The sequence below is a fragment of the Salarias fasciatus genome, chromosome 7, assembly GCF_902148845.1.
Source record: "Salarias fasciatus chromosome 7, fSalaFa1.1, whole genome shotgun sequence".
NCBI classification, from domain to species: domain Eukaryota; kingdom Metazoa; phylum Chordata; class Actinopteri; order Blenniiformes; family Blenniidae; genus Salarias; species Salarias fasciatus.
The window spans coordinates 11569734-11597322 of NC_043751.1; the positions used below are offsets into that span (position 1 = coordinate 11569734).

The 27589-nt window shown below is 42.5% G+C and overlaps 3 protein-coding genes across 3 annotated transcripts in view; 2 read left to right on the forward strand and 1 right to left on the reverse strand.

The window, feature by feature from the left end:
- Nucleotides 1-1553: 1553 nt before the first annotated feature.
- Nucleotides 1554-3837, forward strand: mansc4 (MANSC domain containing 4). Its single transcript, XM_030097305.1, has 3 exons — nt 1554-1773; nt 1883-2017; nt 3068-3837. The coding sequence occupies exons 1-3, from the start codon at nt 1554-1556 to the stop codon at nt 3835-3837; spliced, it is 1125 nt and encodes a 374-aa protein (XP_029953165.1).
- Nucleotides 3838-4881: 1044 nt separating this feature from the next.
- Nucleotides 4882-12637, reverse strand: mrps35 (mitochondrial ribosomal protein S35). The gene is made up of 8 exons (XM_030097262.1): nt 12487-12637; nt 11502-11554; nt 11221-11388; nt 8896-8956; nt 8520-8659; nt 6837-6946; nt 6692-6761; nt 4882-5304 (listed from the first exon to the last, which is right to left on the reverse strand). The coding sequence occupies exons 1-8, from the start codon at nt 12617-12619 to the stop codon at nt 5035-5037; spliced, it is 1005 nt and encodes a 334-aa protein (XP_029953122.1). The 5' UTR covers nt 12620-12637; the 3' UTR covers nt 4882-5034.
- Nucleotides 12638-17040: 4403 nt separating this feature from the next.
- kcnq1.2 (potassium voltage-gated channel, KQT-like subfamily, member 1.2) overlaps nt 17041-27589 on the forward strand; it is a 150137-nt gene continuing 139588 nt past the window's right edge. Inside the window, exon 1 of the mRNA XM_030096104.1 lies at nt 17041-17540. Coding sequence (XP_029951964.1) covers nt 17041-17540 — 500 coding nt within the window. The remainder of the gene's footprint in view (nt 17541-27589) is intronic.

Consider the following 27589-nt stretch of genomic DNA (forward strand, 5'->3'; position numbering starts at 1 on the left):
ATCTAAAATATATCTTCAAGTAGAGACACGCTAAAGATGGATAAATGGCAGGGGGGACCAGTCGTATCCATGATGGTATTCAGATTTCTGAGTTTCCTCTCTCCAGCCACCTGCTCCACTCGTCCAGATTTTAGAACCCAGTGTTGGGTTCCATATTCTAAAACTGGCAGAAATAAAGACATTCCTCGTCTGATTCAGTCCTTACTGCCTTAGTTAAAGTTCCAACTGCTCCTGCTGTGGCGAATAATGACTGGAGTAGCTCTCAGTGAGGTGACTACTGCCATCTTGTGTTGTTAAATCATCACAACACTCCACAACACTGCTGCGGCTTTGTTGATGGGGTGAGTGTTCTTTTAGATCTAAGGTTGGTAGTTCAAATCCCCATCATCTCATCATCCTCATCATGAATTTATGACAAAGTGAACATAAAATTCACAACCACTGGGTTTCATGAATGTGAAACTGAGTCAATGTGTTTCCATGTTTTGAAGTAACTCAGTCATGATGTTTTTTGTTAAAAAGTATTTGTAATAGTTATCATATACTTTACAGTCTGACTTCATCATCTCTTCCTTTCAATCCTCATCTTTACAACTGTCTGTGTCTCACATTGCAAAAAAAGAAAAAGAAAAAAAGCTTTCAGTTCCCATCTGTAAACTGAGAATGTGGCAGTCCCCAAATTCAGGAGCAGCCTGCTTGTTGAGTTACCGGTAATCTCATTTGGAAGAAATCAAGCACAGTCATGTCAATCCTTCAATCTGTGGCCATCCTGAAAACAGGTTTTGACACATTTCTATCAGAAACATGAACTTCTACTGCTGATTTGAGCTACACCGCATCCTGTATTCGATCCCAGACTCAGCTTTTATTCCTAAACATCAATGATCCTTGTTCACCAGTGACTCTGTCGCCTTTACAGTGACCACCGCAAACCGTCACCCAACAGGAGCTGCAGTTTCTGGATGATCTGGCTAAGTCCAGTCTGATTTTTCACATCAGTGTTGTTAAATTTGCTTCAATCTGCACACTTGTCCAGTTTTCTGCTTCTAACAGGAAATTTGAGGAAATAATTTAATTTGTTCCCTAATAAATCAAACCCACTGACAAAAAGCCATTGAAAGCAATCTCAAAATAAATGAATAAAACAAATACATCAGTTAGTACAAGATATGTCAGCCTAGGACATGCTTTTTTTTAAAAGGGTTCTTAAAACTCAGCAAACTGGCATTTTGAACTTTTTTTTTCTTTTTTTATTAAAATGATCCAAAATATCAGAAATTTCGTGAGATCAGAAAGTGCGTTCACTGATTTCCATGTTGAGGAACGCAGCCAATTACGCACGGCTGGGTCTCCTCTTCCTCCTCCTCCTCCTCCTCCTCTCCAGGTGCGTAACGGGGACACACCTGGAGAGGGAAAGCCTCCAGTAAAACCAGACCACCGGCTCCACTTCATGCCTGTCAACTGCAAGTAATCAACCCCCCCCCCCAAAAAAAAGGATGCGGCTGCCTCGTCCCGGATTATGTGTGAACATGAAGTGACCTCCAGATCGCGCGATGCGTGCCACATGGGGTTTGCTGACAGTCTTGAGTCTGGTGTGCCACACTGAGCCGAGGTGCTCGCCGACCTCCTACTACAAGAACTGCTGGATCCGCCGCTTCCCGGGTCTGTTCATTGACATCGAGGAGTCGCAGCGGAGAGGAGCGCAGCTCCTGAAGCAGTACCAGGAGGAGACCGCGCTCACGTGCAGCCGCACCTGCTGCCTCACGAGGAACTGTGAGTTTGACCCCCTCTGTTCTCTTTTTCTTCCTGTAAAATTCCATCCATCAGATCGCCGTGCATTCGTCCCTGTTTAATTCCTTTTTTGTTTGTTTGTTTGTTTTAGTTTCCTGTAATCTGGCCATATTTCACTACGACAGCAACCAGGACAACGTGAACTGCTTCCACCTGCACTGTCCCAGCCTGGAGAGCTGCATCCTCAGCCACAGAGGCAACGTTGTTCTCTACAATGTCACTAAAGGTACCGTACAGAAGCCACCAGATCACGTGTGAAGTTCTATTTCTTGTGAAAATTACAAAACACTAGTTTTGCATTGAAATACAAAGCACTCAGCTATCTGCCTCTTTAAATTTCTGGCACAAAAATATCAGAAAATGTTGCAATTTGTGATGGAAGTAGATAAACTAATCAATAGACAAGTTAAAATTTCGTTGATTTGATGATTTTATTTCACACAAAACTGCAGAGCCTAATGTAGTAGAAAATAAAGGAAAAAAAAAGGTGCACCAGTTGCAGCCACCTCCTATACATATAACCTCTGACAAGTACCATTAAATTTCCATAAAGTCGACTGTTGCAGCAATATGTTTTAAAATGCAGCAAAGTGCACTCTGCTGGTACAGTGCTTCCAGGTGCTGTGCAAATAATGGATCCTTTATTTGTGTAAAGATCTGTTGATTGCGCTGCACATTTTACCAATGCAAATTTGCATGGATTGATCGCATTCTTATCGATTGGGCAGGTTTGTACTGGCACAATCTATTGATCTCGGGCATTTTGTTAATCTTGCACAAAAATTCTGTGCCTAATCCAAACTAAGGATTCATCTCTTATATCATTTTGTCCAATTCAGGATCTGATCCCTCATATTCACATTTGGGCTCCAACTTAAGTCTTTATTTTAACCTCATTGTACAATGCTTATCACAAAAATACTGACTGATCTGTCATCAATCGTTTCTATCCATTTGTGATGTGATGGTCAGCATCTTTGATAAGATCTAGTCTACCTTCATTATTTCAACATTATTGGATGGCTAAAGGACAGGATGAAGTGTTTACAGAACATACAGACTCCATATAGAGAGAAACCAAACCACAGTCAAATACAACATACTGCTGGTTGATGGAAGATGTCATGATTCATACAAAATACTAATAAGTTCCACCACTGAGACACTTAACTTCTAGCAGTATTGATCGTCCTTGAATCTTTTATGATGACCTTCTAAATCAGGAATAAAAGTGAACAGAACGTCACGGAGACTCATGGGGCTTTCCTCCTTCCAGGTGTGGACCCTGACCTGTTGGTGTTTGGAAAGTACTTCACCTCTAATGTCCGCGTGCTGCCGCACCACTACGGCCGAGTCAACGCCTCGGAGCCGCTGCCCTCGGACAAGCGCCAGTTCGTTCACCCGCCTCCGCCTGCCGTCCTGCCTCTGACCGCTGCACCTTCAGGTAAACCCTCCTCCGCAGACAGCGGCGTGCACGACGGCACTCCGGCACAGCCGCACAGCTCCGGCCAGTCTGGAACCACCTCCGCAGCCACCGCTGGCCTGTCTCCCACCGAGACACCTGCACCGGCGTCGGGTGCTGCGACCACCTTCACCACTCCGCCCTCATCCAGTGCGGTCACCTCGGGCGGCCTGCACGATGCCGGGACTCCTCCTGCCTTCTCTACCACGACTGATCAACCTTCCTCTTCCTCTTCAAACCACCACATCATCACACACTCCCAGTTCGCCAAAACCCCCCAAAGATTGACAGCTTCTACAGAGAGCACCAAGCAGAACCCCAAAAACACAACGGGGAGCAATCAGACCGCGGCCAACGGTGGAGTCGACGGAGAGGCGGGATCTGACTGGCACGTGGCGGCCAACACCGCGCTGGTGGCAGTAGCCATCTTCGTCACGGTGCTGCTGAGCTGCGTTTGCTCGGTCCTGCTGCTGGTGAGCTGGAGGGGCCAGAGAAAGAGGATGGGACGCTACCGGACAACGTGGAGGGGGAAGAAAGGCTCCATGCGCCTCATTAAATACGTGCTGGTCAAAGAGAGCGCCTGAAAGCGGGAGGACAAAGTGTTTTCATTTTGATTCTTTATCTTCACTGGGGAGAAATCATGAACAAGACTCTTGACTTTGGTAACCCGAGTAGCAAGGATGTAGCTTCCTGTTGCTTTTTTTTTGTTTGAGGTGGGAGGAAAAATTGCCAACAGGAAGAAAACTTTGGTACTTATAAACAAATTCAGAACAAAACTGTCACAATTGTTTTCATGGTTGTTTTAACAGATGAATGAACCGTACAAGTGTGTCGTCCAATCGTTCATTTTAATGTACCTCGTTGGCTTTGAGCTGGCGTTCACGACACCCTGAAAAAACTAATAGTTTTGCTCACTGGCCTAAAAAAAAAGACTTCACAGGTACTTCCAGTAACCAACAGCTAAAGGACCACCATGCAGTCTGACTGTGGAACTTTAAACATAATTTATGTTTTCACTCAAACCCTGACATTAATTTGATGTAGCTGTCGATGCTTTTGGAGAACACGTTAATAACGCGAACGTCTCTTCACTTCTGAGAACTCTGCACGACCTTTCTACAAGCAGAACTTCTATTTCCAGACTGGTGAAGCCTTTTTTTCTCGTCTCCTTTGTCATTTCTTTGACTGACGCTTCTGAAATGTGGCAGCTTGTTTAGCGATGATGAGTCATTTACAATTTTAAGAATGAGCGTTTTCAAATCTGACGCGACACTTGTACTCACCCACTGATGAAAAAAATAAACGAAAACGCTCCAACAAAACATCAGTCATTGTTGCTCGAGGTCAACTGGCTTTTTACAAATGTCCTTGAGGCACCCGGGAGCATCAGATTGACCCTGACCTTAAAGTGCACGGACCAAAGCGCTTCCAGAAGAAGTGCTCAGGAAACAGCGGGATGATATAAAGCCTCCTTTCACTGCGGCGCCGCTCCGTTTCTCAACCTGAGGCTCACCAGAGTGGGACGAGAGCTGAAGCTTGACTACAGGTCAACTGTCAAGATAAACTGTTGTGCACTTCATACAACTTAAAAGACAAGATTTATTACAAGGAATTGTTGAATTTTTCTTTATTTTTATATTAAAGATCGCAGCATACACCTGATACGTAGATGAGACAGTAATCCGTGGTATTGCTGTTCAACAAGAGTCCAAAATGGCGACAGTTTCCTTTCAGTCTTCTTCACCCTCTTTGTTGAAAATTCATTTGTATAGTAAGTTATATTACAGGTTGAGAAGTTTCTTGACCGCCTCTTTGTACTGCAACATGCTGCTCTCGTTCTCTCCTTCATTCTTGAGCCTGGTGACCGATTCCTTGTAGTCCTGCACCTCTTTTCGTCCCAGCAGCTGCTCCCGCATTCCCTCGCTGTCCTCCTCGCCTGCCTCTTTCATTCGAAGCAGCACGTCCAGGATGTTCTTCTGCGACGGGCTGTCCTCCCAGCTGTACTCCTCCATGTCTGCCACAGTCTTACTTGCCTCCCAGGCCTCAGTTTTCTACAGAAGCAGAGAAACATCGATATTCACTCTTTAGACGAAAAGATTTCACATTTTGAGCTATATATATTCACACATTACCACAGTAAAGCTATTAAGTTCTGGCGATAGTTTTGAAGTATGAAGGTCCCTTCTTTGATGCTCCTCTCACAGAGATAGTGTTTCTCCATATGTGCTTCTGCCTGTCGTCGCGCTCCCTGGAGGACAATACGAGCCATTGTGCGCCAGCGGCTTAAAGCGGGTCAGTGACGGACCCTCGGCTCTGCTGCCGTCCAGGTGTTTCAGGGTAATGACCATCATTACCGCCATACGTCTCTGATCCACATAACATCCTGTGTGGATCGAGGCCAGTTCCCAGTGAAGGGGGGGGAAGCAGCGGCTTCCTCTGAAGTGATGAGATACTGAACCAAACAAGCATGACTCTGAGATCAACTCAAACTGAATAAAATGTAAACAAGCGGCGCCACGTTTGTAAGTAGTTACAAACATGGCCATCTGTTTTCCTCCCTGAGCTAATGTTCCTTTCTTGAGGTGAGGGGACAGGTGTTGGGCCTGCAGCTACACAGATGGACGGACTCGCTGCTGAATGGCTCCCTGTGTCGGAGGCAGCTCTGAGAAGCCGGCCTGGATTAGCACACAGTGGAATTAGCAGGTAAGGCCCGTCTCCCTCCAAGTGGGGAGATCAAAATCACCTGAGTGGCCGCTAACAATCGGGCTCTTTGTCGGCTAATGTTACAAGCCGATCGCTTTGTGGCTCTCGCAGCGTCCAGCAGCCTGCCGGACGAGCACTGTGCCGTCTATTGTGTGTCCGAAAGGCCAGCGGACAGTGTTCTGCTTCCTGGCATGAACGCCTCCCCCCCAAAATGAGATGAGGGGAAAAGAAAAAAAGAAAGTGACTAAACGATGATGGGAAAAGCTCCTAAAGGCAGCAGTTACACAACGAGGCAGAGTCGTTTTCTTTCACACGGCTGGCTGCAGACTCATTCAGACAGTGGCTGGGCGGATGACCCGGTGGCAGACCTCTCCGCTGTGGGCTGGTCGGTCTAATGGGAACGAGGACGGAGGTCAACACCTGATAGGGGAGTCCATTTTCCCCTCATCTGTGGGGAAATGTCAACCGGACAATGCTGCTGTTTGCCACCCTCCTGCCCATTCAACCCTGATACCGCCCTAATGGGCTCAGCCGCTCAGATCGAGATGGGCGAGGCGTCCATCTGGTGACGAGCGCGGCGTTAAAGGTCAACAAAAAAGTTAAAACCTCAAACAAATCGTTTACTTTTGGTAGAAAGCCTCAAGAAGCACCACTGTGCAAGTTTAGCGTCTTTCCAGAGACGTCTGTTTGAAGGTAAAGCAACTTTATTTGTAAACCATGAAGCATAAAACTCACCCAAGATTCATGGTAGAGGACGGTGAGCAGGTACATGGCGTAGTCGTAGTTCTGCTGTCTCAGAGGGCAGCTGGTAGAGAAGAAGACGATGGTTATTTGAGGGTGTGTGTGTTGCGTTGTGTTTTATCCACGAACCACAGTTTACCTGTCTGTTTTGATGGTGAGGATATCGGTGTCCTTGCAGTATCTGTCGCCAACCAGCTTGAGCAGTTTCTTGCGCGCGTGGTCGTCCAGGTTCAGGCTGGACAGCTTTACCTTCGAGAGGAAAATTAGATTATCACAGCAGAATCAATCAGGCGGCGCAGACACTTCCACATAAAGCTCTGTGATGTAAAGACTGACAGATTAGGGCAGATGTGACGTCCCGCCAGTCTTCATCTCTCTGTTTACTGTCTAAACTTAGAACAGTGTTGTTGTTTTTCAACCTATACGAAGCTATGATTAAATGCAGATGAAATCACGGCACTCCTGCAGGGTCCCACAATCACCTCTAAGCCCCTTGCACAGATGATAGATGGAAAACAGAGATTAACCTTTGATTACATTGTACTTCATGACTCTGGCTTACAGTGTTTTTAATTACGCTGCAGTAGAACCTTCAGCTGGAGGTAAAACAAGGTGTGGGTGTGTGAAGCTGAGGTTCCACGTCGCCGAGCGTCAGGCGGAGTCTGACAGGTCTGCCGTCTGTCTCTCCACTTTCACCCGGTCAGTACAAACTCTCAAGGAAAGGCGTCTCTGCTGCATATGTTCTTCATTTAAAGGCTGATTCCGTTTCTCAGTAACCAAAATGCGAAGCTCATTCTGCTTATTTTAGGTTTAACTGTGTGAGATTTGCTCTCCAATCTGTCATCTAATCCACCTGGATTAATGTCTAATTCCTACCTTTCTGATAAAACCTGAGGCAACGTGTCGGGGGGAGCAGATGGCTGATGATTAATGACAGCTAAACAAAAAAAAAAGAAAAAAAAGACTTTTTATTTGGGAAATGTTTACATTTTCAAGGGTTTTTTTGTGCATTGTGTTTAATTTGGAGAATTATTGATTGGATGTAAAAATCATTCAGAAAATTTGAAACAAACGGTTTTATTTGCACCATACCAGCTACTTCGCTCCTGACTGGCTGAACCGAGGACACCAAGTGATTTTTACATGTATTCACTGTTTTCAAGATTCTCTGAAAAAAAAACCTATTGTCAAAAAAAAGGATGGAAAAGAAACAAACTCTTAAAACCCTTACTACTGTTTAGTTGCTTGTTTTATTTTTTCTTTGAGTGCTTTGCTTGTTATCAGAGAACTCAACCTGCCCTTAAAACACTGAATAAAGCTGCAGCTTCTTATTTCCGTCCCCTGTGGAGTATCTCTGACTGGCGTCTAAAACCGTCTTAGTTTAGGTGAAACGTGTACCGAAAGCTTCCTTCAGGCTCTTTTGAGCTCGGCATGTTTGCATGTGTTTATTTCCACGTATGGCTTTGCTCCAGGGGGAGTGTTGCGCATTGATGGATTAGCGGCGGAGCAGAGATTAAGAGGAATATTAAAATATCTCAACAAATATGACAATGTCATGGTGTTGTTACTTTTTTCTTTTTTTAGCTGCAAAAATGTGTCGTCTGAGACTAAGCTCTCCGTAGAACTGCTGCCGTCTTTGCTTATGGGGTTAAAGGTCACTGGACAATGTAGGATAAATCACACAGACATGATGTCAGCAGCAACGCTTTCCCGTAAATCCATAATCCCATTTTTTGCATGAGCTTTAACCAGACGAGATGTTTGTGTGTGTGTCTGAGGATCCTAGCTATCAAGGAAAACCTGAAACAGAGGAGAAACTCACTCTGAGGTGGACGACCCGAGCCGCGGGGTTTCTGAGCGACGGGCCTGCAGACACAAAGTCTGTGCTCTCTATTTTGACGGGGAAGTGCTCGTCACATTTTGCTTCGGTGTCCAAGGCAGAGGGCCACTCGGTGCAGAACGCTGGAAACACGGGAAAAGCACAGCAGTTACAGAGAGATGCCGACACGAAGACTTTGTGACTTGTGTTGTGATGTTTTCACCCTCATAGTATCAAACTGTTTCTAAAGCTAATTTGTGAATAATAAGGTAGCTAAATTTCACTGTCTTTTAAAAAAATGGTGCAACTGAATACATTATAAAGAGCAAACACATCGAGAATTAAAGCTTTTCTCTCAAGAGACGAACGGAACACTCACGTTTCAAAGCCTCACAGTGTTTCTTGATTGCAGCTGGAGTCAAATGAAGGAAATTTGGTATCTGAAACATGAACATGTGGTGAGACGTCAAACGTCATTCATGCTCTTAATCGTCACTGTCAAATTGCACAGCAAAAATATGGACATTAAAACATTTTGTTCGGAAGCCCATGTCCTCTCCTCCAGTGGATGATTTCTCTCCTCTAAGCTGACCTCCTTACACCAGTCGACTTAGCAGCACCGCCTATAGAACAGTCAGTGGTGGGGAAAAGAGGATATACGGCATCATGCAAACACAGAAGATTAAACTGGTCTCTCCTTAATTACAGCCCACCACCTTTAATTCAAAGCAACTTCAATCGTATTTATAGACCAAATCTTTCAACGGATACGTCACGTCCATAAATATACATCTGTGCAAACACACACACAGGCAGAGAAGATGTGTCTTCTTACCAAAGAAAATCAAGAGAGAGAAGCACAAAGGTGAAGCAGAGAGGATTTTAAAGCAATTTTAACATTTGCAAATCAAAACCTGTATATTACAGACACATTAATTATTAAAATCATTTGAATTAAGCAGGTTACAATTATTCCTTTCAGTACAAGATATATTCAGTAATTCAAATAACCTTTGAGTCGGATGCTAAATTTAAAAAATATAAACGCTTGATGTTCAAACTGATTGATAAGAAGCAATCATGTGAAGAGAAGTGCGACAATTTCCACAATCAAGTTCTTTAATCTGGCACAAGGGCCTAATCAAAAGGGGGGTAACATAGTGGTAATAAACATTAAGAGGCAGACCCATCCTTTAAATTTAGCCTTTTGTATATTCAAGACAACTTAGACTCAAACTAGATTCTGATAAAACTTGATTTAATGAGACGATGATATTCTAAATTGTGCCAAAAGAACCATTTCAAAGCAGATATTGTAATTCACTTTGTTTGATCAATGCCTGAATTTTTTTTCCAAGCAATGATAAAAACATTGGAAGGTTGTGCATTATTTTATAAGCTCTGACTAAAGACAGCGCATCATTTGCAGTCTGTCAAAGTGACAGACAACACAAACATGTAACGTATCTGCTGTAGAAGACTCCTTGTATGGACTCTTCATCTGGAAATTGCTCCTTATGGAACAAAAAGCATATGCATTAAGCACTGGAATGCCAAACTAATGCAGCGGCATACTTAAGCAGCTGGTAATCTCCCCTCGTAATTATAAAAAAAAAAAAAAATCCATCCCTTTTTTTATACCCTTTGATGTGTTTATGTTAATCACATGTAGGATTTATTTTAATATAAGAAGCCGAGGCTGAATGGCAGAAAACAGAAGAGTCCAGATGTGAGGCTGAAGGAAAACTGAAGCAGCTCTTGTAGTATTTACTTCCTGAAAGATCCACATCAAATTATTCAATACCTCAATTCAAAATGCTACGGTTCTGAAAGAACGTGGCATTCCAAGCAGGAACCAAAATGAAATCCTCTTGATCCTTTGAGTGAACGATGTTTACATAACACGCAGATGTGTGCGTCAAACATATACACGCATGTATGAAGCTCGCACGGCACGCCGATGCAGTTCGCTGCTGCTCATCCAGACGGTTTTAAGTGTCTGCGCACTTTTCATGCAGCCCTTGGCATGTGTGGATTTCCTGCAGGTTTCAAACACGCTTGCTGGATTAATTGCTAATTCTGAACTGGCTCCAGGCTGTGATTGATCTGATGGGCTGGATGAGCCCCTCCGTGATTCAGATCTGGATGGAGCGGGTTTAGGAATGAGTGAAACATTTGTGGAAAAAGAATGTATCGGACAGATGAGTATTGTGTAATTAGACAGCTGGGAGCTTCAGCATTAAACTCAACTAAAAGTGAAGGGTGCGCAGTGTTAGGAGGCCGATGACCGACTGGGGGAATCAAATCAATATCGTGAGGCATTATGGTCAAGCACAGCGCAGATCCAGCTGTGGCGGGTGAAAATACCAGATCTGCGAGTGGCCCGGGTCCAGATGGAGCAGCTGGTGTCTGGACACAGCAGCTCAGTAATCCGGGCACAGAGAAACAGCCAGCAGAGCAGGAAAAAAAAAATAAAAAAAACTTCCACAGTACTGTGGGCCGGCTACAATTAACTCAAGTGATCATAAATCAGCAGTGAACTGAACAAACTCGGGCTCTTTTACATTTTTAGTTGTTCACCGATGAACATGAGTAAATAAATGAAGCTTAACAGGTCACTTTTGGTATTTCCATTGAGTCACTCATCTCTCCTAAAACTCCAAGCCCCTTTTGTATGAGTCAAAAACAAAGACTGGAGCCTGACCTTGATGAGCTCCAGGTTGCCCCTCTTCTCTGGAGCCACACCTCCCTTCACAGGGTATCCCATCCTCACAGGGAGGGGGACGGCGCCCGCTCTGAAAGACGTTGCAGCTGGATAAACTGCGGTCCAGTCTTGATCCAGCGGCATCTTCTCCGTTCTGGGCTCCCCGGCCTAAAGAGGGCAGAGGAAGCTCTGTCATCAATAAAAGCTTGCTGGCAACTGTTCAAAACTAAAAGGAATTATCAGCATTTGTCACGGAAAACAGCCAAAGGCTACACACTTACATCTCGTCTGGGTTTTCTGTTGGCAGGTCCTCTGCCAGTTCGTCCTGGGGGGCCTAAAATGATGGCATTTCAAATTTAGTCTGATACATTTTTTTTTTTCTAATGTTGGGAAAATCAATGTGCCTTTAATCCTGCAAACATTTGCTTCAGTTCAGACACAATTTGTAATCACTTTCATGCAATATAAAAAGGACACAACGGCCACAATTTCAATGTCTTATTTTAACTGTTTGCAATGCATCATGTTGTAAATATTAAAGAAAATAATCTGAATAGATCCCTTTGTCAGTTCTTTGTTTCTCCTTTTTGTGACTCTGAATTACACATAAAACTAATTGAATACTTACATTTAAAACTTTATGGATGTTCTTGAGTCAACAGAGGTGCAACTCCAAAAATGTATGGTACATATTTATTCTTGTGATTCTGGCAGTCATGACTTCCAGCTACAAAAACAGCATCTAAGTTTTCTTTCTTTTAGATTAAGACTTAAACAAAAATGTATAACAACAAAGAAGATATATAGTTAGTACCTTACAAAAGCACATATATCAACTCAGAATCAGCGAGGTACTATTTGGACGGGAGATAATTCCATAATTTAGCTTTAGAGGCAAAGAGGAGAGCAATTCAAATGTTTAGTCCATAGAGTTCCAGAGAGGTTTTGGAGGTGACAAGATGGTAAAAGGAAGTCTTGTGGGTTCCTGGTTCTGTAGGAGTGAATGTCTGATGATCAGAAGAAACAGTTGTGAAATGTGTCTGAAAGTTCTTGTATTATAATAATTCAGTTATACATAAACATCTTGTACATCTGTGAATGTTTTTTTTTTTGTTTTTTTTTTTAATTCAATTGGTTGTTGAATTTTTCTTTAGTCTCCTGTCTCTAAACCCCTACCTACTGCATCACCTTCAGGACATACTTGGCCTTTCTAACAGGATTACATCGTTTTAGAGTTTAGTTACAATCCTGAACGTCAAAACTCACCTCTGTTTCCAGGAGAAGAGTTTACAGATAGCGCTGTAGCATACGAAGCTCTGTTGAAAGATTTATCGAGCCCAAAACCAGAATTTAGTCCCCGACCGAAGGACAGCAGCGCCGCGCCAGTGCGTGTCGCCATGTTTTCTCAAGCACTACGGAAGCCAGCGAGAGACAACTGCCTAAAATAATAAGAGGGAATTTTGCGCCCCCTGCAGGTGAGCACAAGCGCATCATCCGCTTCAGTTTAGAGGTTTGACAATTACCGATGTAACGTAAAGGGAAGACAGCAGTAAAACAGATTTTAGTTCTGAATATTCGTCCATGTCAGTTATTCGCCTCTCGTTTGATGCTTTGTCTTTGTATGTGCGCGCGATCGTTCACGTGTGACCACCCGCTGCCCCCCGGCCAGCTGCTGCTTTTTAACCGGCGGTGTGTTCAGGAACCCTCGGAACATCTTCGAGTTACACAAACGCTCTGAAAAGCAATATGCCACATTATTTGACGCGCTTGTTGAAAGATGGACACAGTTTATTTGAACCACCTTAAAAAATAAAATAAATCCTGCCTATTTGATTGATTTAGAAACTTGTTTTTTCAGAGGTTGTGGCTGGAAAATCAAGATACATAATTCGATAAAGTTTAGGATTATTAAGCTTTCGGGTGAAATTTACTACTGCCTATAAAAACTAAATGAAGGTGACCTTCTCTAGGCTTTTGAATGCACATGTTGAACTGTTCAATGTTAAAGTACTTTTTGTACAGCTTTCCCCAACAAGGGTCTAAATGGCAACATTCACAACAGTTATTTAATCCATGAATCGAACAGTACATTTCCTGCTTCAGTTACAGTTGATATTTAAACAGTCTTCCTTATCATGCTGTTTAATTTTTGACATCACTAAACTTCAGCTTTAAGACTTCGACTTTGTGAGGCTTCAAACAGGATCAGACATGTGATAGAAGTGTCACAGTGTCATCAGAGATACAGAAAGACGAGAAAGGCCCAGGAAAGGCATAGAAGTGGACAATCCTTTGGCCACATCCCACACTGATGACCACTTCATTGTGAACAACATGCCTTGTGTAACTGGATGATGACTGCCAGTCAGTTCCAGGCACATTGAAGAAAGGTGAGAAACACCAAAGTGTCACACCAGACCACTGAAACTGTTTACATCTGCATTGTCTGTCTGCTAGAGCTGACCACACCACCAGACACAGTCATTGTCAGCCTGTAGGGACCAGGAAGCATTTGGGCTAGACGAAAGACCAGTGGGCCTCAGTGCTGTTGTCTGATGAAAGCACATCTGAACAGAAATGATGGTCAGCTACAACTTTGAGACATGTTGGTGGCGTTAGACTGGGCAGGTGTGCATAGTCAAGAATTGCCCTTCACTTTGTGAATGGTACAGTGACAGTCACAAGCACATCATGTCTGAATAACGTCATTAATTCATTCATCAATTCATTGCACTCTCCATGACCTGAATTCCATAGAAAACCCCTGAGACCAGCTGAGTCGTTGTGTAGAGGCGTGTAACTCTGTACCCCAGAACGTCAGTGACCTGAGAGCCGCCCTTCAAGAAGAGTGGGATGTCACACCTCATCAGAGAGTAAGTGCACTTGTCAACAGCATGAAAGACTGTCAAGATGTAATTAATGCTGAATGACATAAGTTATTGAGATATTTAGAGGTTTTTGTGGTATAGTCACCACAGCTTTAGGCTTTTCTTGAAATAAATTGTTTGAGATGAGGAAATCAGAATTGCATGCATCTACTTAAATCCCATACTTTCATGATATAGGGTAATAGCATGAGCTTTTTACGTTTCCCATAAATATCACCCAAAGGCAAAAATATCCTTAACCTTCCCCCAAACGTGTATTTCAATATCTACTAACATGCTCGTTGGTTGATATTAATACCCGACCAGCGTGAGTGATGGGATTTCCTCTAATCCGTGAACGCATCATGCGTCCAGGCACAGGCAGCGATGCACTTCAAAGACACAAGTCCTGCAGGCTGCTGGCGATTAAACACTTCTTTCACTCTATTTGCGATGTTCCCATGTTTTGGCCCGCCGGGGGATGATTTTTAAATGATGCAATTAATCAAATTCACGGGCCGGATGCTGTTTCCATAATTACTGGAGTGAACCTGACACCTTGTTGCAGGAATAATTACATCTGCCACCGAAAACAACAGTTTCTTGAGTTTGAGGTAAGGTTCGATATATTTGTCATGGATTTCGTTGTATTTTATTTATTTTTTTAATCTAATTGTTAAATTCACTCAGCTGTGACGCCAAACTGACCTAACCTCACTTCATTATTCAGCTTCATTGGAGCGTCTCTTTCAGGACTGATGTAGTTTCTCAAGTTTGCGGGCATGGCCAGGTTTTCCCCCTTGAGCTGTCATTTAATTTGCGTTGTAGGGGGGGTTTCAGGTCGAGTTTAACGGAAAGCCCTCACAATGCCCTGTAACAGAGTCCCACGGCAGCCTGTGTGCGCCTGACAGGTCATTGTGAGTCTGTATTTATGCGCTTTTAAAGGTAGAAACTCAATCTAAAGGGACGCGGCAGCAGCGCGCGTGGAGCCTGTCATCGCTTCATCCACAGCTGAGGAGGACAGACAATTAACCTCCCCCCCTTCCCTCTCCAGGAGACTTTTTCCGACCCCTTTAGGCACCATCCGGATGTCCATCACACTACCCGCTGTAGCTTCCTCTCACAGAACGCCGATGTTTTCTGATTAAAGAGGAGGAGGAACGACTTTGATGAGGCTGATGGAAAATATCTTTGTTAAACTGTCAGGCAGGCCAGGGGCGGACCCAGAGCATCTCTCAGGTGGAGGCACCTGGACCTCAAAGTGGCCACTGATTGACTTTCTTGTTTAAAACACTATGGATGTGGTTTTAATTTAATCTGCTGGCTTGTTGGGTAAGTTAACTTTTCTTTAAAGACTGTGATTGCGATTTTCCACTGTCAGCGTTTAAGTCAGGTACAGTATATCCCTTCAGGTGCATTGTTGTCTTCAACATCCTGTTAGTGAACCATTCTGCAGAATTTTAACAGCTTATGCAGAGCAAAACAAATTGCAAATGATAGCAAATGGATTACCTCTATTTAATTTGTTTCTTCTGCTTTACACTCAGGAACATCCTAAAATTGAAACCAAGGATAGAAGCGGTGTTCCTGTTGCAGAAATATGGGTTTTCAAAGATTTTTAATGGCTTTTTTTGTGTTTTCTCATTGCCAAGCCATTCTGCAGGATTTCCACACTGCTACTCTAATGTATCTCCTTTTATAATTGCCAAACCTAATTGAAGTTAGATTTCATCTGGAATCACCAAATAGTCTCCCATCAATGTTTTCTCTTTGATATTTCTTAAATCAACACATATATAAACAAATTACACCTCAAAATCTAACGTGCAAAGCAGGTTTTAGTTGGGAAATATAATCAGTGTGTTTGACTTTAACAATGTTGCAGCTCATTAGGTGAAAGAGAAACATCCTGTCAACTATTGACATGGTTGCAACTAAGCAGAGCTTTAATCTGTCTAATTTCTGTCTGAGTGCATGTTGATTAAGCTTCTGGGATGTGGATTTTTTTGCGTAACCACGAGTGAAGGTGACATTGCAGCTGTGCTAGTCTAATTTCGTGGTGAACAGTGTTATATATACAAAGCCTGATGTGAGATTTAGTGTATTTTATGATGATATGAGCTTGATCTCTTTTGTAAGTGAGACTTTGAGTCTCAGTGGTACCAAAATAGAGCATGCTGAAATATTTCCTCTACATGAAAGTAGAGAGCAGTTTGTTGGAAGAAGAAGGAAAGGAAGAAGAATGGAAAGGTTTTGATACCCATCAAAAACAATCCGACATGATGCTTGTTTTGTTTTTGTTTTTTTCCCCTTCTCTTTCTCTCTCTTACAGTAGAAAATCCTCTGGTGGGGGTGAACTTGTGTGCTGACCTGTCTCTCTACATGTCGCTCATGTATTATTCTTTTACAGGGGATGTTACGTGGCAGTCATGGCGTATTATTTTCACAGTTCACAAGTAACAACTGATTACACAACAGTCATTTTTGAAAGTTCCTCCGAATGTCTGTATGAATTATCACTAATGATGACTCGTTTAAAGATATAGCTTTGCACGTGTATCAGATGAAAATGTGCAGTAGTGGAAAACAAAACACTATAATGATGGTAAGATGGAAATAATTAGTTGGAAAAAGGCAACAACAGAGATTTACAGTTGAAAGCAGAGCATGGTGGCGTTTCTTCCAGTGTTGTATTTTTCATGACAGATGCTAAAGTAACCAGGGCAAGGCTTGATTTCTGTCACACTATCACCATGACTCATGTCGGCTCTTCCTGTACAGGTATGGACACACACACCTCACGGCAGAGAGACCTCATCTCTGCGGCGGGTAGATAGCCATGCGGCGATAGCTCTCCCGTACTGCTGCACTTGGTTTGTCTTTGACCGAAACCTTCAAGACTTCCCGGGATTTCCGTTGGGCCGCTCAGAACCGGACCGTCCCACGGGGCAGCATGGGGGAACGACGGACACACTCCTTCCACATGACCTGCCACGTTCAGCGAGACTATGGCAGCAGGCTGGCGAGCTCCTTCATCAGATGCAGCCCCAACGGGTACGCCAGCACCAGCCTCAGCCTCTGCATGGACCCGGACTCGGACGCCGAGCGCAGGGGCTCCGCCGCCTCCGCCGCCGGCGCTGCCGCCCTGCAGCCTCCCGCGCCTGACGCAGGCCACTACTCTCCTGTTTCACTGGAACTAGACCCCACAGCGGTGAATAATGGATCAGGCATTCCCTGCTGTCCACCAGCGGACACAAAGGACCCGGCGCTGCAGATCATACAGAGCGAGCCCTCCGTCACCTCCGTACCGCAGTCGCTCCCTCGTTCGAGCTGGCTGCATCACCATCAAAAGGAATTCCAGAGCCCGTACATCAAGACTAGCATGCAGGGGGATGTTTACAACTTCCTAGAAAGACCTGCTGGATTGAAATGCTTCCTCTACCATTTCCTTGTGTGAGTACCTGTCTTGTTTTGTTGAAAGTGATTTCGCTGAAACACAGAAAGACTTGAAACTGTATGATTGATGGAAGTGGCTGGCCAAACACACGTGGCTGCAGAGCCACAGGTTGCAGACGGGTGATATAGATGATCTTGACAACCTTAGTAGATGAATGGTCAAAAAAACTCCAGTATCCTTTAAAAACAGTGCAAAGCAGATATTTACTTACAAATTTAACAAGAATGGTGGACTTCCAAGATAACTGTTCAGCTTAAACACTCAAGACTTTGTTGAGCAGGTCTCAAGCACCTCGGTATTTGTACTGTACAGTAATGTCTCGGTCAACACACAACCTGAGCGTGTGACTTCTGCCTCCAAGTTGTTTGTGCGACGCCCCATCTCAGCCCCCGTCGCTCTCTTCTTAATTACATCTAGTGCTGGTCCTTCCAGTATTAGGTTCTGGCTCCCAGTAACAGAAGGAGAGGTGTGTGTGGCCTGCTGACTGTCTGCGGTTGTTATGAGAAAGCCTAACAGAAGCAGGTCAGTATGATCTGGCAAACCACACATCTGGCCATGATTAGCGGAGCCATCGCTGCCCTGCTGCCCCGTCAACAAATCAGACCGCTCATGCATGAAACATGGAGCCTATAGGGACTGTGTTTTCCTGCAGGTGGAAAGAGTCGACTTTTCAGCACGTGTTCAGTTAGTAAACAGGTGTAAGATCCATCCAAGAAAAGGGATATTTAACCATTTCTTAAAAATAATTGGACAGGGAGACAACTATAGGGCAGCAAAAAGAATCGATCCGTTTTCTCTGCATTTAAATTCATTGTAAAAGCGAGGTCGGTGACATGAGAGTGACGGATCCTCGGTGATCGCTGAAGTATCCCACAGTTTAGTCACAGTAAGCCCTGAGCTCATGGATTTAGACCAGATTAGATATGACTCATAATAATGGAAGTTCAATAGAACGGCCTCTCCTGAACTCGGTTTACATCATTGGTTGTACTGGGAAATAAATTCAGCCTGGAGCTTATCTGCTGGGTTTGGGCTGAAGGAGGGAATACACTCTCACACCCCACACACAAGTAAATATAGATTTGTATGAATGCAAACGGAGGTCTGTGGCAGTCGGCACTCTGCCGCGTTTCTTTTTCCACAGCAGCTGCCTCATTTCTTAATGATGCTGATGATGTCTGAAATACCTCTGTGAGACCATTCATTGTTGGTAAAACAGGTTTTGACATTTTAAAAGCAGGTCTGGAGCTGGAGATGAATGTCAGATGATTTACGATCAATTTAGTTACTGTAAAAACGAATGTATACTTTGTTTTTTTAAACTATTGCTGCAACCGGGGTGTCAGTCAAATGGCAGAATGATTTGACAAATAAAAAGTAGTCAAATAAACCACTGTCTGAACATTAACGCAGGATTCATTTGGTCCCTCATGCTCCATGTTTGCAGACATCAGCCTGCCAGGGGAGACTAGTTCCCACTGGACCAGAGCACCTTTACAGTGATTTGCAGCTTTCTCTGAAGCAGCTTTGTTCCAGCAGAACGATGTACACAACACTGCTGCACTGCACAGTCAGATTTTTCCTATAATCTGTCACCTGGTGAAGATGAACTTTAGTAAGACTTACATTTTCAGTCATTTGATTTAACTGAAATTTTCCCTTTGTATGTCAACGATGAATGGAAAGACTGCAAATATTTCCGTTGTGTTTTCTGTGCCAGGCATTACTGATAATTCTTTCCAGCAGTAATTGAGTCTCTAATGTTCTCTCTTAATAGAGGAGAGCGAACCCGAGCCTGTCCTTCATTTAATATTAAACCCTCCTGACTGATCCCCGCTGACACCCCTTTAAGTAACTCTTACTTGTCGATGGCTATTCGCTGGTGGCTGCCTATTATCCTGGCCTCTTCGCAGATTGGCAGCGGCGAAGAGCCAAGTAAAAGACTGCATGTGGCAGGAGTGACAGCTCTAATAGGTCAGCTCCAATAAACCTGCTCCACATTAATTTGGCACACACACGGTGAAGCAGTGACAATATTTCCAGCACGCATTCTTGCTTGAAAAACAAAAAGCGACCAAATGAACAAAAACACCTGCAGACGCAAGGTGCAAATATGGCGGTGTTGCACGGTGTGATGAGTGCATATACAGAAATATATTTCACTCATGTAGAACTGTAATTATCAACACACCACCCAGCCATTTCTAGACATTTGTCCTTTCAAATTGGTGCTTTATATAAACAGGAGAGATTTCTGCTTTACTGAAGTCAAACTCATTACTTTGTAAAGTGCAACAGACTTGAACAATTTTATGTACAAGTTTCTTATGCATTAACAGAACAGAACAAACAGCAGGCGCCTGTTAATGTTTTACTTTGTTCTCAAAATAAACTAGCAGTTAAAAAAAGTTGCTTTATGCAGGTGCATCTTAAAAATTGTACATTTTCTCAATTTAGTTTAAACACTGAATCATCCACATGTTTTCCTGATTTATTGTATAGACTAAAACATTCCTGTTTATGTTTCTTTGATTATTTGTCATTTTGGCTGATATGTCATGAAAATCAGAAGCACACTTTCTCACAATAAAAGAATATAAAATCAGATATCCGATGTTTTTTACCCAGACACCAAAATTGTGAAAATGAATATGTACAATTAAAAAAAAATTGTTATGAGTGCAAAAATAACTGGAAAAACAATATAAATTTCAATGAAATTCATATCTTTAAGATTCTCAGGAGTTTTTGAGCTAATCCAAGCTGACTGCGAGTTATACACTTGGTACTGCTGCTTCCCCGCAGTAAATATTGAACCTAAAATACATGTTAATTTCTGTTCATATGTGATAAAAGAAGTTTGAGAAACACAAGCATGAATATAAAATGCAACTATATGCATAATTTTAATATCAAGTAAAACTGAAAGTGCAATGGGATACTTCGACAGAAACTGGACACACCTAAAGCATGCAAAGAAGAGACTTTTACATTTCATAATTCTCTTTATTTCAGAAAAAATCGTTGTCAATAAAATGACTGTGTGAGGAAAATGGAAAAAGTACATTAACTGAATTCTATTAGTTTATCCTTTTGAAGAAAAATGACATTTGAAACGTATATTAATCATGAAATGTCCAAATGCTTTAAATTTGATGGGACTAGCTTCTGAGCGCACGGACCTGCTAATGATGGCAGAGTTAGTCAGACGGGGCAGAAATCCCTTGGACTTGTGACAGCATACGTGGACATGTGTTGGAAAAGAGTCTTATGCAATGGCATGCAGACTTTCCCGCACACAGATAACCTGGGGCAATGATCCCCTTCATGTTTGGACCACTCCCTCTGAGGCTTTTATATAACCCATGGGAATAAACACGTATGCGCTCAAGATTCTTAAATGCCTTCTCAGATTACAACCCTTACCTCTTGGTCCAAACGTGGACTGAAGTCTCTCTAATGTTTCTCACATCATGTTGTAATACAAGGAAAACAGTGTAAACTGAAAGCTCAACTTAGTATTAAAAAAAGTTTTTTTTTTTTTTTTCTTTTTTATGAACCACATCATATCAGTGAAGAGTGAAGCCATTATGATAATATCTGTTTGCTGTGGCAGAAGATCACGGAGCGTCTCTGGTTTATCTTTGTGAAAATGGAGCCAGATGTTGTCTGGAATACTTGTTCCTGTCCTGTTGTGTGTTTTCATATGAGGGCAGATTATTGAAATGGCTGCAGTGAATCCTCGGCGTCCAGGCTTTCCCCTCCATCTATGTGGAGCAGGCAGAGAGGAAACCTCTCGTTTCATATCTGCTTACAAGAGATTATAGTCTGGATGAAGTGAACTGTATGGGTCACGCCCATTTTTCAGGAGCAGCACCATGTGTACGGTGAAATATGTTATGATCCTGATTTCAAATGCAGATTGAAACTTTTTTCCATGAAATATATTAGTAGGCAACAGCTCCTTCCTTTTACTATATTATTACAAATTATTATACTTATTAGTGTTGTTGTCCTGATGGCTCATCCACAGCAGTGTACCAGATGAAAAAAGCTAACATATAGGTTATAAGACTTCAGCGGAAATAATAAAAGTGACTTTTATTTTATTTCAAGCTTTTTCCCCCTATGCATTGTGACTTTCATCACAAATATTCTGCTATTAAATCCAGTATTGCATGTGACCTGATCCTGCCTTTAAGCGATACTTCAACATTTTGGCAAATTGGCCCATTTAGCGCAATTCCTTAGTCATTTCGAACAGCATACTTACTTTTTTTGTGAGGGTGAGCTGTTGTTTATTCAGAGGCAAGTCGGGGAAGGTTTTCGGGACGGACACAATGGAAGTGGATGGTATTTTTGTTCCCCCTCGTCAAACTCATCAAATACAAAATCCAACAACCCCAAAACACTCTGGTGGACACGTTATAATCCGCACATTCACTACGCTGTGGAACACCAACAAATAGTATTGTAGCGTTACGACACTGAAGCAAATACTGGGAACTACTTTTTCTTTTGAAATCACTACGCCCAGACGCCATGTTTAGTAAGTAGTTCCGTCTTAGCAATCTTCGCATAAACAACTCAATCTCGTAATTTTGCATTAATATTTCACAGCGTAGTGAATGTGCGGATTATAACGTGTCCACCAGAGTGTTTTGGGGTTGTTGGATTTTGTATTTGATGAGTTTGACGAGGGGAAGCAAAAATACCATTCACTTCCATTGTGTCCGTCCCGAAAACCTTCCCCGACTCACCTCTGAATAAACAACAGCTCGCCCTCACAAAAAAAGTGAGTATGCTGTTCGAAATGACTAAGGAATTGCGCTAAATGGGCCAATTTGCCAAAATGTTAAAGTATCGCTTTAACACTTTTTAAGATTTTAAAGAATTAATGAATCAAAACATATAAAGGATTGGTTCACCTTTTTAACTTATTTTCTAATTTCGTATATAGGTGAACAATAAGTGTTATTGAATTGAAGTTTTTGCAACACGTTTCTCTCGCAGAATGAAATTCTTTCTCTGCTGTCCACAGAAATGCCAACAGTAAAACTAGCGTTCAAAGAAAACAAACACAACAAGATAGATGCATAGCTATGTTAAATATTTTCTTGAACACACAAAGTCGGTTCATTCAGTAAGTTGATTTAGCTTCATGTAATGTAAAATTGTTGGACTGGTGTCTGACAGTCAGTGTGAGGAATGCTCCTGCCAACTATTAATCTTTAACAGCTTGTCCCACCTGACCTGCTGGTTAGCAGAGAAACTGGGCGATCATTCCACTCTGCCATGCCAACACTTCATCAACCTTCTAACCGGAGGAGGGTTTGGGTCGTTCCCCTTCACTGAATCAATTCTGTCATGGAAATGCAGAAATTCAGTTCTCATTTTTATTTGCTAAATTTACATTGCAGTAGGTTTTAAACCACAAATTTTCAACTCCACATGTATATTTCATAGGAGATTTCCTGTAAACCTAACCTCTCACCCTGTCTTTAAAGGAATAGATTTTATGTTGTTCAAACCCCTGATGCAAACTCCTAAACTCCAAAATGTAGAAATGACTCACACAACTCTGTGATCACTTTTTTTTTTTTTTTTTTTTTTTTAAATTTTCATTCATCTTGTGTTCCGACATTCTTTTTGTGTATTTTCTGTCAACTATTTGGTGGACAACGTGATAACTAAGCCATGGTGGAATATCCATGTTTGTAGCCCGTGGCTGATGTGGTGTAATCCACACTAAGCTCCTTCACGGATGGCTTGGGGATGGGGGGGGGGGGGGGGAATGGGGGGTCAGGAGAGAGGGCTGTGGAGGGCAGCTCAGTCTGAGGTCGGGCTCTTCGGCACCGACGCTCAATTGGCTGGTTGCTTAATAAACGTGTTTGCTCTTTTTGGCAGACTCTGAAGCTGGTTCAGAGTTGGGACAATATCAATACAAATGCAATGAAATAAGAGTCAGAATGAGTGACTCAGGCAGATTTTAGTGTCTTCATGAGCAGAAATAAGCAATTGTGAGTGACATAGTGTAATGTGATGCATACAGTAACCTGGTAGTAACTGATTGCTAGTGTACAATTAAAAATAGAGGTACAGTTACTGAAGTTGCAAGAGCTGCTGGTGGTAACTGTTTAAAGAGACCCCGAATAACAACTTTTTTTTTAAAGTTTTTAGTGACACAGCACCTGAAATAGCAGAAATCACTTATACAAACAGAAATTTTGATCTGCAGTATTGACTGAAACTGTTCAATTCACTGCAAAATGCTAATTTCACATGTAAAATGCATTCATGAAAGCTGAAGAAAAAGATTTGTATAAGTTTTTAATGACACAGCTGAAATGCTGAATTTTTGCATTAATATTATAATTAGTATTAGAGTATGACTGTATCTGACAGGAAAGCATTACACTAGTTTTCTTTACTAGTGTATAGGTGAAAACTTTACCCTTTAGTAAAAAGTGTTCCAGGCCAGTTGTCAAGTGCAGCGCACACAGTATGTACTCATTTATCATCCTTATTATGAATCTGCATAGTCTGTGTGTATTTTTGGATAATATTGGCCTTGTAGAGTTATGAAAGCAAAATGGTAGTTAGCATGAGTAGTTAGGATTAGCATATTAATGGCTTTGTGAGGCCTGTTTGTTTTGAACACGTGTTTGGTGTTACGGACATGTCTCTGTCGTTTGATGGTGCTGGTGCCATGCTTTGATGAGTCACAAAAATAGGCCTTTCATTTTTCAAAGAGTTGGTTGCCACACAAAATTCCTGATTAGTATTTGCTTTGGAGGACGGTGTTGAATGTGTGTGTGTGTGGTGTGTGTGTGTGTCTGTGTGTGTGTAGGTGGGGGGGATGATGCTCTGTCTGACAAGATTCAATGCACCAAAACACCAATTATTAGAAAGAAAATGTTTGTCTAAAGACCCACAGTGTCTTACCCTCAATGGACTCAGCTGGAGAAATAAAAGTAGCTGTAAGTAAGTATTGTGAAAAAACAGCTCTTTTTAGCAGCAGTTTTTAATGTGGTCTTTTTTGTGATTTGTCGAGATGAAGTGTGACGTTTGACGTGACTCCATAGCATCGATACTGGCCTGAGATGCAGCTCGGTGCAGAGCGAACAACTACGTTTTTACAACTTGCTGAGTTTGCTTCTATCAAGGTTTTCAGGAAAGTATCAAACTCATAAATGAAGAAAGAGCCTTAACTCTCACAAAGGGAGCAACTCTGAACTGGGCAAGTATTCTAACATCTGTGAATTTACCAGGTTTATGACACGACCTCTTGACCCCTGCTGTGTGGAGTGAGGTTAGATTAAAGCTGAGTTATGCCAAGATATTGTACACCGCTGTATTTATAGTGGACGCTCATCTGGTGCTCAGCTCTCACACGACTGGTGCAGACGTATCACCTCGAATAAAAAACACCAACCTGAAACGTGTTGGTCAACAAACTAAAAGTGTTTTCAACCTCTAAGTAATGAGAAGAATAAGAACTGTTTATGTGGATATTGAATTTCTTCTACGTTATGGTAGTTTAGGTCAATATTTATTGTTGAATGTCTTGTCTGAGGTGTTATTTTTAATATCTTGGCACTTCAGTTATGACTTTACACTGTAGGGATGAACTATGTTATAACATAGAATCAAGATAAAGAAACCCAGTGATTAACAGGCCATCGAGCCAACACTGGAATTTAGCTTTCACTTGTTTGGTTGTACGTTTTGTGTGTCTGTTTATTGTTATTACATAGATGAACCTGTGATTTAAGCTATTTTTTACCTCATATGAACTAATGCCTCCACATGTTGCGGACAGTGCGATCATTTTTCAAATCACTGTTCCAGCTGTCTGTATTTAGGTGAGGTTTCCAGAGCTTATATTGCCTTGGTATCTCTGGCGATTGAGCGGAGGGTTTGATGTGGCTCTATGCTGTACTTATTTTAGTGACGCTGGACGGATCTGGAGTCAATAATGCCCGCTAAAGCCCCAGCTGTTTTGTTTTAATCAGATCCCAGGGGTTTTGGCCTGACTAAATAAGGTTGACTAATGGTTTGGACTGACCCAGTCCTGTCCGAAGTGGACACTCCCCCCTGCTGTGTCAGTGCCGAGGACCTCTGGACGTGACATCAGGGCAGGCTAAGCCACTCTGACTGGCTACTTTCTCTCGCCTGCATTCCTGCAAAACATAGCATTCATTCATAGATTCTACAAACTGCAAAGCTTATGAAAAATATCCAATCCTCTCCAGAGGTTTGGTTTAGTTTTTTGAACAGCTGTGGACATATGGTGGCGTAACCTGCTGGCCTGCTTCCTCTGTGGACGTAAAGCTCTTGAATATAATAAAACAATGATTCCTAGTTTCAGTCAATAATTCATAAATTAATGTCATATAAGTCATCCTTATTCTCAAACACTGAAGGTGAACATGTGGATTACAAGACCTCGGACGGAAACATGGATGTCATACTGAGATGATGTGATTCCAACTCAAGTGAAATGGATTTTCTTTTGACTTCATCTGACCTCATCTTGACCTTTCCTGCGTGTCTTTTCTCTCTATATACGTCTGATAGCCTGAAGCTGTGGCTGAAATGTGTTCGTGTCAATGGTTGTATCGAGTTATTTGTCTATGAAATGATTCGTTGCACTTACATTTCTTTTCCATTTGTGCATTTTTGGACAACAGAACTCGTATATATAGACGTTTTGTTTCGGTACATTTGTTCTCATAGATTATCATTACTAATCATTAAAGAAACTGATGAAACCTGTAGAATTCGGAGATGGTAGACAAAATCATCATCATGTGTAATTGAAACAAGCTTTGGTGGGAGGTTGGGGAGCTGTGGCACTTGCAGCAGAAAATGTTAGCTTAAGGATAAGCCGAGTTCAAAAGGTCAACCCTGAGCTAGCGCTAGTGCACTGGGCTGACTGAAAGTGCTTGTACCAGATAGTAAATGACATGTGATCTAGCTGCTAATTCGGGGGCTATTTAGGATTTGGAGAATGTTGTGTGAATCTCGAGCGAGTGTTTGATGGACTTAAAATGAAATGAAACTAACCAGCGGGTAACTAACTTGGAGCGAGCCCCCCCCCCCTTGATTTGCTGTCATGCACTTGATATTTTTTGGCTGACCCATTTGACTTTTAGGGTTTAGCATCGTGTGGCAGGTTAGCTGAAGAGCTGGTCTCTTTAGGGTTCTGATTGAGTGGTGAGTGTAAAGAGTCATCACCAGGGTGGACTGTAACTGCCTTGGATTCTCCCAAGTTTAAGCAAAAAGGCATCTGTACTTACTATGAGAGAAGCAAGAGTGCTAACCACTGCACCACCCTGAAACATACACTGGCAAATCAAGTGCTTGTGCAGCCTTGTGGTTATAGGAACATCTGCGTGACTATCCCTGTTCATATTTAACTTGACATACTGTTCTGAAGACACTTTTACTGGAAACATCCACTCTGCAGGGAAAGACTGGCTCAAATCCAGGTTTCAGTTGTAAAATACGTTTCAAATCTGTAAGTCCCATGTGTCAGGGATGGTATACCGATCATGTGTCTTGCCAGGACTTGTCATTAGCTCTGTCAGGTGCCACTCCAACGTTACGACATGACGCTGTTTAGCACAATCAAGACAATACAAGATACCTGGGCGTCAATACGGAGGAAAACAAGCCAAACTTTAAAACTTTTACTGAATCCTACTCTTGGCTTCACCTTAGCCGCCCCAGTCAGAACTGCATTTCATTAAATATGTTGGCGTCATCTCGGTTCACCCTCCTGTGGGTTTATGAAGTATGGTCATAGTTTAATGTTTGAATGATGCTTCTGCTTTTTATGTGCACAGATTTCAGAAAGGGGTAACAGAGAGGACAAGATGTGCGTGCATATGTCTAATCGTGTGTGTGTGTGTGTCTGTGTGTGTGTCTGTGTGTGTGTCTGTGTGTGTGTCTGTGTGAGCATTAATCCCCATTGAGTAAAAATCACTGTCCCATCTGGACAACGTGCTATTGTCCATGCAGGGAATCCTCCTTTAAAGAG

Bases quoted from the DNA above. Each gene is read 5' to 3' on its own strand.
- mrps35 (XM_030097262.1), bottom strand. From the start codon at position 12,619: ATGGCGACACGCACTGGCGCGGCGCTGCTGTCCTTCGGTCGGGGACTA. The intron at 8,660-8,895 runs GTGAGTGTTCCG...CCGTGTTTCCAG, and splicing joins ACACTGTGAGGCTTTGAAAC to CGTTCTGCACCGAGTGGCCC. The intron at 6,947-8,519 runs GTGAGTTTCTCC...TTCCTCTCGAAG, and splicing joins CTCGGGTCGTCCACCTCAGA to GTAAAGCTGTCCAGCCTGAA.
- mansc4 (XM_030097305.1), top strand. From the start codon at position 1,554: ATGCGTGCCACATGGGGTTTGCTGACAGTCTTGAGTCTGGTGTGCCAC. The intron at 1,774-1,882 runs GTGAGTTTGACC...TGTTTGTTTTAG, and splicing joins CTGCTGCCTCACGAGGAACT to TTTCCTGTAATCTGGCCATA. The intron at 2,018-3,067 runs GTACCGTACAGA...TCCTCCTTCCAG, and splicing joins TCTCTACAATGTCACTAAAG to GTGTGGACCCTGACCTGTTG.